Source organism: Ascaphus truei, chromosome 4 (genome assembly GCF_040206685.1).
Source record: "Ascaphus truei isolate aAscTru1 chromosome 4, aAscTru1.hap1, whole genome shotgun sequence".
NCBI classification, from domain to species: domain Eukaryota; kingdom Metazoa; phylum Chordata; class Amphibia; order Anura; family Ascaphidae; genus Ascaphus; species Ascaphus truei.
This window is the reverse complement of record NC_134486.1, coordinates 294,717,817-294,730,421: the sequence shown is the minus strand read 5'-3', so window position 1 is coordinate 294,730,421 and position 12,605 is coordinate 294,717,817. Positions and strand designations below refer to the sequence as shown.

The window sequence follows — 12,605 nt, the reverse complement described above, 5'->3', positions numbered from 1 at the left end:
AGCAATAGGAGGGAGAAATATGAAGGACACAGATCACCATGGAGGAAGGATAATTACCAAGACCAAAGACCTCATTTTTTAGAACAAAGGAGGGGAAGGGAGAGAGAGAGAGAGAGACCAGGAGGGCTATTATCCAAGAATGTGGAGAGCGAACTCAGGCATAGCATCCAGAGAGGGGAGAAACGGGGAAAGAAGAGAGGATGTAGAGGGGGGAAGAAGGGAATACAGAAGATGAATACAACCAACACAAAAGTAGGAGTTTTTAATTTAAGTAAATATACATTAAATCAAGAAGAAGAATCACTCCTAAGTAGAGGATTAAACTTTGCACCATCCAACAGAACTTCGTCATTTCAAGTTTTTATTGATGCTCAAAAGTATATGAGAAGATTAACTCTTAAAAGATACTTTGCAAAAACTAAGCAGGCCCAGAGCAATGTAGCTGTGGTAAACACAAATAACATAAATGATCAATTTACCCATACCTCATTAAAAAAAAACATCAAAGTTCTATCCGAGTTTTTGCAAAGGCCCATATCTAGAGACATTTCAGAAATTAATTGAGGAGGATCTAAAATTATTAGACGATAAGAAAAATAAAAGGAGACCAAATCTGTCTAAGAAAGAAAGAGAAGTCCTAGACCATCTCTCCGAGAACAAAGAGATAGTAATAAAACAGGCTGATAAGGGGGGAGGAGTAGTCATTTTAGATACACCAGACTACATAGAAGAATCAGAAAGGTTATTAGGAGATACAACCACATATAAAAAAATAAAATCTAATCCAATTACCACATTCACACAAGAAATGCAGGTTCTCCTGGATGCTGGTTTGAGTAAAGGCATTTTGTTGAAAAGGGAAAATGACTTCATTAGGACAGAAAATTCAAAAATGCCTGTCTTTTATTACCTCCCGAAATTACATAAGTCATTAATTAAACCACCCGGCAGGCCGATAATTTCGGGAATTGGCTCACTGACTCAAAACGTATCTTCTTATATAGACATTACTACAACCTTCACTGAAGAAACTACCCTCATACTTAAAAGATACAACACAGATAATAAAATTATTGGAAAAAGTAGCATGCCAGCCAGATTTTTTGCTTGCAACCTGCGACATAACATCTCTGTATACATGCATAGATCATGCACAGGGCTGTGATGCCACAACATATTGCCTAAACAAACTTGCAGGAATGGCCCCAACCCAAGTAGAATTTGTGTAAGAGGGGATTAAGTTTATCCTGAATCACAATGTCTTTTGGTTTGGGGGAGATCATTATCTACAAACAAGAGGAACCGCGATGGGCACCAGGTTTGCCCCCAGTTACGCAAATCTCTTCCTAGGATGGTGGGAAGATCAAGTAATTTGGCCCAATGAGACCTGGGGAGCAAACCTGGTGCTCTATTGTCGGTACATTGATGATATTATCATCGTATGGAAAGGGGATCCTATATCATTACAAGAATTTTTCAACTCTATTAATATTAATAATTTTAACTTAAACTTCACGTACAAGATTAGCCCCTTACAAGTAGAATTTTTAGATTTGGAGATTTTTATTGAATTGGACCATATTAACACACGAACACATTTTAAATTTTAAATTTAATTGCAATAATTTCATTAAAGCAGACAGTTGCCATAAAAAGAATTGGCTTGAAAACGTCCCATATGGGGAATTTAGACGGCTAAAATGTAACTGCACGAAGGAAGAAGACTATGAGAGACAGGTTATCCCTATGAAGGAGAGATTTCTGGAGAAAGAATATAAATTAACTACAATAGAAACAGCCATTGATAAAGTTGGTTAGCTAAACAGAACAGATATGTTAACATATAGAAAAAAGGCACCAGAGAATGAAATTAGGAAAATTTTTATTCCTTTCATTACTACGTTTAGTACACAAGCAAACCAAGTCAAGGGTATCCTAAAAAAACATTGGCACATATTGAAACAAGACCAGTGGTTAAAAGAGATAATAGGTGAAACCCAGATGTGATCTTCTCTAAAGCACCAACCCTGAAACAAAAATTGGTTCCTTGTTATCTCCCTCAAAAACATAACCACTGTTGGTTAGACAAACTCTCCCAAGGTTTTACAAAATGTCTAAATTGCAAAGCCTGTAAGAACAATTCACAATTAAACACAAAAATCACATCTTTTAATAATAAATTTTCATTAACTAACTATCATATTAAATCCAATATCACATGGAACAGTAAAGGGATAGTATATGTCCTACAGTGTGGATATAATTTACAATATGTAGGGAGAACAATACGGAAATTAAAAACAAAGATAGGAGAACACATTAGAAATATTACAATTGGCTTAGAAACCCACAGTGTGTCTAATCATTACAAAAATAAACATAACAAAAACCCTGCATGTCTAAAATTCTGGGGCATAGAACAAGTAAAAGCAGACTGGAGGGGAGGAGATTTTATCAAAAAGATATCCAAAAGAGAAACATTTTGGATTTTCACTCTCCAAACACTAATACCCAAAGGGTTAAATTTGGAGATGGAAGTCACAGCATTTATTTGAGATAGTACTTTTAGATATTTTAACTTACTATTATGTCATTTTATTGAGAACATTCATCTGAAAATAAAGGTACAAGCAAGATAGAATGAGAATACATGTATTTTTAGCTTAAGTATAAATATGGTTTAATTAATTGTTAATTTATATTATAAGTGTATGCAATATGTTTTTATGTGTATAATTGATCATATTAGGCCGTTCTTAAGGATGCATAGTGATTAGGAATAAGGAAGTAAGAGCTGATTGGACAGTCTCAGAGCTCAAAGGACATTAAAAGGTGCTGTTACCCTGCATTGATCAACGTCACTGAGGAAGCTAATTTTGCGAAGCGCGTCTGACAAATTTTGGACAAGTCAGGCCACCGTATAGAGGAAGAAAATCTCAATCCCAGTTGGGCTGGCATCGCGATTGGAGCGCATGCGCATGCGTGAAAAAACGTGAGCTGAGGCAAGGAGCATACCGAGCGGGAGGACGACCGATCTGTGCACAAGACCAGAAGACCAACCGCTGCTAGTTACCAATTCTCCTGCAGATAACAACAACCCAACTGGAGAGGATTGCAGACTGACAACTATTGAGTGAAAAGTCTGCGGAACCTGGAGACATCTCTTCTATATGCCATTATTTGTTGGCCGTTTGTGAGTGCCCAATTACTTTGAATTTTGTTCATTATTAAACAGTGTTATACTATGTCCCCCTTTTTTCTCTCCTTTTTGAAGAATATCCAGAGTTATCCCCTACTGCATCGAAGACCCTATAAATTTATGTAAGTGTGTTTCTTATATACATCCATATATTTGGCAATACACTATTACTTCTGGAGTGTAGATTTGGTCGGGTTAGCCGGGTCGGGGTTAGAGAGCTACAGATGGTCGATATACTTGCCGAGGTCAGAGTAGGATTGGTACAGAACGTTGCAGGTACTATTAGCCGTGTCCGGGATTGGAGAGAGTAGGGACGTCATTGTCCGGTTGCCGAGGTCAGGTTTGGAGAGAGAAGAATCGTCGTGGAAAGCCGGGTCGGTGCACAGAATGAAGAGCAGCAAGACAAGGCAAGACTATGGAGGCAAGAGCGGTAAGAACAACGTTACTGGTTCTATGCTCAGCCAAAGTGCTAGTGGGACAACTGAGCATATGTAGGTGAGAGCAACCAATGGGCAAGCTGCAGCATGGAAGTGTACTGGATGGGAGCAATGATAGGAGGAAGTGCGTGTGCAAGGAAGGTCTCTGATAGCAGACAGGCTGCCCGAACTTTTGAGCGCGTGTCCGTGCGCCGTGCGTGCCTGGGCATGGTGTGGCAGAAGAATGTAAAGGGAGGCGTGGGAGTGCGTACGCTCGAGGTGGCGCGGCTGTCCGACGGCACTGGCGATGGGAGCGGGCGGCGCGGAAGATCCTGCAGCCACACGCGGTGAGTGGGGAGCACGCCGAGGGCGGCACAGCTCCCTGAGCCTCACACCTTGGTACTGTAAAGAGCAATTTGAAAATTACAAAATGTGACCAGTGTAACTTACAAAGCTCAGAGGAGAGCATCCCATGACAGAGGTGTTAACCATCAAGTACCAAAATAAATGAGATACAGTATGGGGGTTTGGCAAACATCTAATTTTTTTTTTGTTTTTCAGTTTGACTCCACTGGAGTCTATGAAACTGCTTATGCTAAAAGTCTGTGAATCTGATGCCACATATATGAGACACAGAAATTGCAATGGGGCGGACATGTCCGCCAATATTGTTTAGGCCAGTGGTTTCCAACCTTTTTTTGGTTAAGGAACCCTATAATTATATCGTGAAATTCTGTAGAAGCCCTCTCTAATAGCGCGTCTGAGATCAGATATAAGGAACCCCAAGCCTCTCTAATAACACGTTTGAGATAAGATGCATTGTAAGGAACCCCAACCCCTGTGTAATAGTGTGTCTGGGATCAGATGCATTGTAAGGAACCCCGCCCCTCTCTAATAGTGTGTCTGAGATCAGATGCATTGTAAATTATTGTGTATGTGGTACCATTTTCAAATTACCTCAAAATTGCAGGGAACCCTTTAGGGATCCATGGGGAACCCAACGTGTCTTCCAGTGAGGACTGATTCTTATTGCATAGCACTTCTTAGTAAATATGTCTCTATGGGGTACATACTGTAATGTACATGCACCAAGTGCCGGTATGGGTTATCCCCCAATTTCCCACGTTAACTCCTATTCAAGTCAATGGAAGGTAACGCTGAAACGGGTGTGAATACCTCTACCACCACTTAAAGCATGTGCCCCTATACAATGCATAATTTATTCTAAAAAGGGATTGTACACACTGTACACTTAAGAACTTTCATTAAAATAATGTTTTAGAATCAGAATACATAAAACAAAATAGCTGAATGCTAATCATTCATCAAACAGCTATACAACAGTATGGATGATTTGACTATTTACCAGAAACAAGCCAGAGAAGGAACAAAAAATGGATGGAGTTTTTTTTTTTTAAATAAGTATTCATTTAACTTGGATGTAAAACACTACCAAACATCAACAGGCACAAATTAAAATGAAAAACGGGGTGAGAGGAGAAACGAAACAAAAGGAACAGACTAATAAACAGAGGAAGATAAAATAACTCCCATGTCATATTTTTGCAAGACATATAAATAATTTTGATTTATTAATTAGAAACACTGAGGAATGTATTTTCCGAACTTCACTGATCCAACCCCGGTATAATTATACTGCCAAGATAAATGTCATAGCCTTCCTTAATTTAACACATGGGATCAGATGAATGAAAATCCAATTCCCCTTCCACTTCTCAAACAGTCTCTCTTACAGCTGGGAAACAAAGAAATGATTTTCTGTTGGAAATGAATCAGAAGACACACCAGCATTCGGTAGCCAGAATATAATTCAACTGAGCTCGGTATAAAGAGTAAAAAAAAAAAAAAAAATCCAAAAACTATCATATAAACATTGTATAAGGAAAGACTGCATTCCTCAGCAGATCCTGGAAATCAGAATGCACAGGCTGTGCTAATGCTCACAGCTAGGAAGTAAGGAGTCCCCAATGTGAGTGGCCCTGGTGATGACCTATGCAAACAAGTCACCAACAAGAACTCGGCAATACTAAATCTCTTCATTCCACGAAAAGGTAGGGAAAAGTCTACTTTATGCCGTTTTATGGTAATGGTCATGTAAAGAGAATTACAACGGGAAGGTGGTTGGCAATATACGGTACATTTTTATTCAGCACAGTTTAAATCGTTTCCTCGGTAATCTGATCAAGGTGTGCAGTATAAGACTACATAAGAGTGCAATATAGTTAATCCTGTTTAGATTTAGATGTTATTTTAAGACTTTCTCTAAATGTACCTGAACAGTAAAGTAGAAATGTACCTAAGTGCATTTGGCAGGCAGAGTGTTTTAGTTGAAAGTAAAATAATCTATTAAATAGGTTTGCCCCACCTCTGAATTTCTATATGATTTGAGGCCTGCAAAATGTTTACATTGCTGAACATGAAACATATGCAGTCCTTTAGCAGAAAGGGACAAAGGGTATGAAAGTAGGAAAAGGTGGACCTGCTGTTGCAAAATGCTAACAATATGTTATGGATGAAATGTGCAATGAATTATTATTATTTTTTTTCCATTTAATCTTGCCAATATTTAAATACAGTTCTATTTAATTACATTTAGGAGCAGTAAAAAAATATTAAGTGTATTTTGTTTCAATCATGATATTGTGGTGTGCAAACATCAACTAAACTCTATTGTAATTTGTGACACCATATGCTTAACTAACATTGGAATAATGCAGATATATTGTTGATTAAACTTTGAATACTATGCAGATCACTTTAGACAGAAGTACTGTAGTAGACGTAAAAATGTATTTATTTATTTATTTATAAAATGTTTTTCCAGGAAGTAATACATTGAGAGTTACCTCTCGTTTTCAAGTATGTCTTGGACATACCATCCTATTTTCTGAATTCATGATGTATTAAACAACAGACAAACATGTTTAACTTAAAACAGATGTCGGTAGTTTAAGCATAATCAATGTGTTCACCATATTAAAATACTATGATCTTTTGAAAGACAAATATTTTACTCTAAACACATAATACTGGTTGAAATAACTAATTCGGGCCGCACTGTGACATCATCCATATTATTTAAATATAAATGGATGTGAGGAAAATTTGTCGAGCACATTATCGGTCCTCAAATCATTCAAATGTTAAAATAGCAGCCCTACCATTTCAGCCATTTACCACTATTATTCACCATTTAGCACTATTAAATGTGTGACAATCAGACTCCCAGTGGTGGGAAAGGACAAACATGAATCTTGCTGGAATGCAGGCTGCAGTTTCCTTCTTACTTTCGGCCTGACAGCTTATAGGAGGTGCTTAGGAAGTCTCTTATTGATGGACTGAAAGCAGATCGGACATGTGCAAGTTTTTCTCTTTCTTAATAAGATGGTTCAGACATTTGAAGAATGCCTCTTGGTTTCCTGTAAAACAAAGATTTTCCTGCAGAGCAACGTTTTTATACCATTAATCAAAATGGTGCCAAGCACATTAATGTTCCTAAAAGAAACAGATGTACAGTATGATGGGCAAAAAGTTCCAGTGCAAGTAGAAATAATTAAAAAACAGAAATAGAGCACTACTGGTGTGAATAAAGAGAACGTGAATTCAAAGTAAATTAGAAGTGAAAATATTGAAATGGTAAATAAAAAGAATTAAAAAAAACAAGCAATATCTTGAATTTGTTATCTTAGAATTGCAGCACACCCCAAAGATCAAGTCCATCTGTTCAAATCAATATATTCATGTACAAATAAGGGTGACTTTGTCAGGTAATATATGCCTCAATGGTGGCTCCCCGCAGCTGAAAATAGTGCAGTTCTTCTATGGAGGACCCTCTAGTTTCCCACACCGGAAACAATAAACGAGGCTAGTTAGGGTGGATTGCTCGTTTAAAAGAGCTAGAAATTCCCAATTACAAAAAATTATTTATATATAATATATATATATATATATATATATATATATATATATATATATATTTAAAACCAGAGACATAACATAAAACACAGACAAAGCTCAGTAGCACTCCTCTGTGAAACTTATATGCTTATATATATGTTGTGGGTATTTTGGGGGTTCAATTTGAGCTTGTAGGTGTTCTGTATGTTTTATTTATATATATATATATATATATATATATATATATATATATATATATATATATATATATATATATATATTCTTCAAACGTTAAAGTTAGATGCAGGAAATTGGCAATATAAGTAAAACTGCAACAAACAATTAATCCCAGCTGTCCATTACCTATTAAGGAAGATACATTAAAAAAAAAAAATTAGGTGAAGGTGCAATTATTACAGAGTCTGGAAATTAAAATGCCTAGTGCTTTTGTGAGGGTTGCAAATACAATACCACCCTTTTAACATTGTCTTCAAATGCAGAATATGTTGAACAGCTGGTCAAACTTGGACTAAAATCCGAATATCACGTAATAAAGAATACATGCCGCGTGTGCCTTGGGCTAGTCAGAGGCTTAGATCTAATTGAGGCAAGATTTCTGAGATGATTCCAAAGTTGAAGATAGGAAGATCTAGGGATGGAAGACCATTTTAACCAGAACATAAAAAGGTGATTTTATAGCTGATTGAAATAAAGGAAATGCAGACAATAAAACAAAACATTAACAGAGCAATAGTAATAAAGTAGACAAACAGGGACTCCCATTTGTTTGTGGTTGAAACTCTCTTTTCAGTTTCGGGGAGAAGTACTGTACTGTATAGAGCTTGCCTTCCTGTTAAGTTCCCAGGGAGCCCAAGAACTCACACACACATAAGGGCAGAACCAGAAAGCCACATTTCAATTGCTGATGATTGTGGGCGGACTTTCCTCTAACCTCCCCTAGATCTTTCTACGCTCAAAACATTGACAGCAGCAACTGCTTAAGGCTGCGGTGACGTCACCAACTCTTCAAGCATGAGCTGCTGTCCTGCACATTTTTTTTCAAGCGTTTTTTGAATCCGTCACATGCGCCTATAGTAGTAGCGGCACAACGGAGCAACGGCTAGGTCGCGATCCCTGAAAGTCAATGAAAATTGATTTTTCAGCGACCGCAGCATGACGTCAGCGGCAATGTGAGCGTTCAGCCAATGAAGGGTAAACCACTCATGGCCACGCCCTTGCCACGCCATCTCTTGTTTCCAACACTATAAGCAAAAATCGCTGCTACAACGGCTTAGGCAGACAAACTATGGTAATATGGAAATAACGGTCCATTTGCATCAAACAAGTCTGACGCATCAATAAATCAAATCTAAATAGTCAAGCTAAATCATACCAAGTACTGTAATAGGCTTCATGGTTTACTAGTGTGTGCTGCCATATTCAGTGTGTCTCTCTGCTGTACCCTGTCACTTGCTGAGATGCAATTTATGACTGCCTGTGACAGGGACCAGGGTGTGGTTGTGATTTTTATAATTAAAACAAATAGACTATTTGACTAGCGCCAAATCTACCACCAGTTAGAAGTATCCATGCGGCAAAGTAATTTAGTAACTTTGTATCTTTCTGTCTTCTATGGAGAACAGACAGTTATGTTACATTACATGCGGTACTTGGAACCTCTTGTACAATAAATTGCATCACCAAAGAGGCAACATGGCAGCACTCTGTTCTATTGTTTTAAAATATTTAACTTCAATGTCCTTTAACTCTTTGGGTGCCTGTATTCATAGCTACTGTACTATACTATGGAATCTGGCACTTCAGGCGTCCCATGACCTAGTAGCTCCGATATAATCTTACTGCTTATTTTTGTAGAGGAGATTGCAAGTGTGATCTATCAGGAAGTGGAATGGAAGGAGGGATCCTTATTTTCCGTTCCTTCATCAGTGGCGGAGCGATCGCGTGATCATGAGTGCAGGGAGGGCTGTGGCACTGATACTGCATCCCATCTGGCACGCAAAGGGTTACATAGTTGCAGTAGCTGAGGTTGAAAAAAAAATACATATTTCCATTGAGTTCAACCTATGTTAAATTTAGACGACAGATACTTATCCTACATTCATATTTACAGTGAAAAAAAAACAATGTTTGTTTTTTAATGGAACAACAAAGGCAGTAACATTTTTGGGGTGAAGTCTGCCTTAAGAGCAGCAATCCCCTACAGTACTTAAATTGAATTCACTTTTTTTTTTCTCTTACAGAATCAAAACCATGGCCAAGATATTTATGTGCTAGTGCTTCGGGTCACTTTTGAAAAATCAATATGGTTCCTTCGACGCCTCACTCCTATGGGCCAATAGAAAGCCACAATGTTATCAGAGTATGACATTATGGCTTCCTACTGGAAAACCATGGAAGCCATGGTTAATTCTACTTTAATTTTACAGGCACATAAAAAGATAAATAAGTTGAGAGCCAAGAACTCCTTGTTAAAGGACTTACATCCGAAACGCGTAGGACGTGGCACTAACCCCGTGGGTGATGTTTATTTGATTAATAAATATATTGATTGTCAGTTCCACCCAAGTGTGAGGTAGCGCTACCCCTGTGGACCGTTGGTGCACTTATAGATACCTCCCTGGGCACTCCTGTACCCAGATACCACTATTGGGCAAGGGATCAGTCTGGTCCCACGATGTGGGGCCTCCAATAATCCCCTCTCTCCTTACAGACCTGATCCGTCACGAGGGGGAGCTCCAGCAATAGTGTCTCCTGTAATGTTTAGAGGGCTCTGGGCCTGGTCCTAGGCCACAGGGCACCGCATGGCTGTCCGGTCACCGATATCTCTGCACTGTCACTACAGAAATACTAAGGGGAGCGTCCCTATTTTGGGCCTTCCCTACAATACTGAGATGAAGGGATTTAGGGCCTAGCTGGGGCATAAGGGGCAAACCTAGGCCTAGTCCAGGGAAGTGCTGCGCCCTGGACACTACCTCTCATGTTGCTCTCTTTCTTCCGACTAACCTCGTGGGTCTTTTGCGCGCCAAAGTCTCCCCTGCTCTCTAGCCCTATTGGCTGTACTGCCCCCACGCGACCCTATCTCTCTAAGGCTCCTGGGACTTGTAGTCCTGCAATGATGTGTGTGCAGAACCCCCTGTAATGGTAGCCGCAACCTCTCTCTACTGCACTTGTGCCCCGCTGCTTTTGCGTATGCACTAACACCAAGATGGCCGCCGCCTGCACCGGACTGCTCTCCGATTGTGCGGGGCTCCGGCAGGTCCTGTTTTGACTCTGTAAAAGAGTGTACTGTAGCTTACCTTGAAAATTCTAAACTACAGTCATTGTCAGATTTCCCATTAGGCTCGGGCCTAAAATGGCAACATTTTGGGGTGGCAAAAATTACCCCCCTTTATAATTTTCACACGCTGTCAGGCCTATGGGACCTAATGGGAAGCTACTTCCGTTTGTCGGCCGCATCCTTTCTGCCACCCTCTTACTCCTTTGTAATCCCGGTGCCAAATGACGCCCCCACCATGATGTTACGTTTCCATAGCAATGCGCCACCGTACAACGTCACCTTAATTCCAAAGGAGCAGGAGGGCGGCACCAAGGAGGCGGAAGACCCCGGCCAAGTGCCATGGGGTGCCAAATTTGGAAATTTGCCGCTGACTACAGTATCTTGTGTAGAAGCTTTGGCAATGTCATAAGACACCTGCCAGCCCATTCATGACAAAAGACACAATGGCAAGGAGTCATCAAAGCACGATCTGCACCTGGATTGGCGATAATCAGTCATTAAAGTCAATGGCTTTTATTGCCGATTTGGGTGTGAAAGCACAGATTCTGCTTTGACAACTCCCGGACAATTGGCCATATTTACTAAGCTTCTACATAAGACTACATAGTATGACTGATTAAGCATGTCCCATGTCTAAAAGCTACTGTGTATGCATGAGGTATTTCTTTTTGTGAACAAAGAAGTTGTTTGGGTGTGGTTGAATAGGTTGTTCTGTTTTGCGAAGGTAAAAACCATAATTATACTAAATATAAAAGATCTCTTACTGAGATTAACAAAAGACAGAGAGCCCCAGTGCTACAACCAACATGACAAAACATATAGTTAAATATGTATCTGTTTTTCTCTCATAAGTGAGGGTCATTTAGTTACATTTCTTAGCCAAAGCATTTCTTAGCCAAGTCATCTGTGACCCCTCCTTCCTGTTTCCAAGCTCGCCATGCCCACCTTTAAATAGCAAGTCCTGAGATGCAGCTGTGAATAACCCATCTATTAAGAGTTTTCCCTCATATTAGAGCGGTAAAGAGATAGTGTTAGGACTTGCAGAAAAAAGGGGAACAGCATGATGTAGTCTGCAAGCTGAAAAATGCTTTGGCCAACATTTCTGAACTAAGTGACCCTCACTTATGAGTGAAAAACAGATAAATATTTAACTCTACGATTTGTCATGTTGGCCCTCTCTTTTGTTTATACATTATCACAAACCCAGTAGCACTCCTTTTTGACATAAATATATATGGTGTGGGGAGTCTGCACGTTTACAGAGATCAACTCAAGCAATTGTACAAAATGTTATGTTCAGCCCAAAGCTAATTTTTCTAAATAGGTCAACCAGTCAAACAATAATGTTTCAGCTGCAGTGCTAAGATGTCAAATGGAATAGAGATAGAAAATAAAAAACTGGTACAATGTAATGATGCTGAATTATTTGCAATAATCCTATCCTGCCCTCTCAGAGGCTAAACAAACCTACTTTTCTTTAATAATCAAGACTCACAAGACTACACACGCCGACTCTTCTCTGTCTTTGACTCTCTACTCACACCACCGCCTGTTACCTGTTTTACTTCCCCCATTTCACCTCAGGACGTTGCTGACTATTTCAAGACAAAGCTGGATTCCATTCATCAAGACATCCCTCTGTATCCTCATATTCTACACCTCTCCCACTGCCTTCCTCAGCTCTTTTTCTCTGTCATTTGCCTTCTTGACCCCATTCCCTCCCATCTTCTCAAACCTCTGACGCCTACTCTAATCCTGGCACTCCTGCTATGTT

General features: G+C 39.4%; 2 protein-coding genes across 3 annotated transcripts in view; one reads left to right on the top strand and one right to left on the bottom strand.

Moving 5' to 3' along the window:
* Positions 1–12,605, bottom strand: part of NT5DC1 (5'-nucleotidase domain containing 1) — a 420,856-nt gene that overhangs the window by 258,191 nt on the left and 150,060 nt on the right. The gene's annotated exons all lie outside the window — the stretch shown is intronic.
* COL10A1 (collagen type X alpha 1 chain) overlaps positions 5,354–12,605 on the top strand; it is a 112,952-nt gene continuing 105,700 nt past the window's right edge. For both annotated transcript variants that reach the window (XM_075597664.1, XM_075597665.1), the window contains exon 1: positions 5,354–5,687. In XM_075597664.1, the coding sequence (XP_075453779.1) occupies positions 5,629–5,687 (59 nt within the window). In that variant the 5' untranslated portion in view covers positions 5,354–5,628. The remainder of the gene's footprint in view (positions 5,688–12,605) is intronic.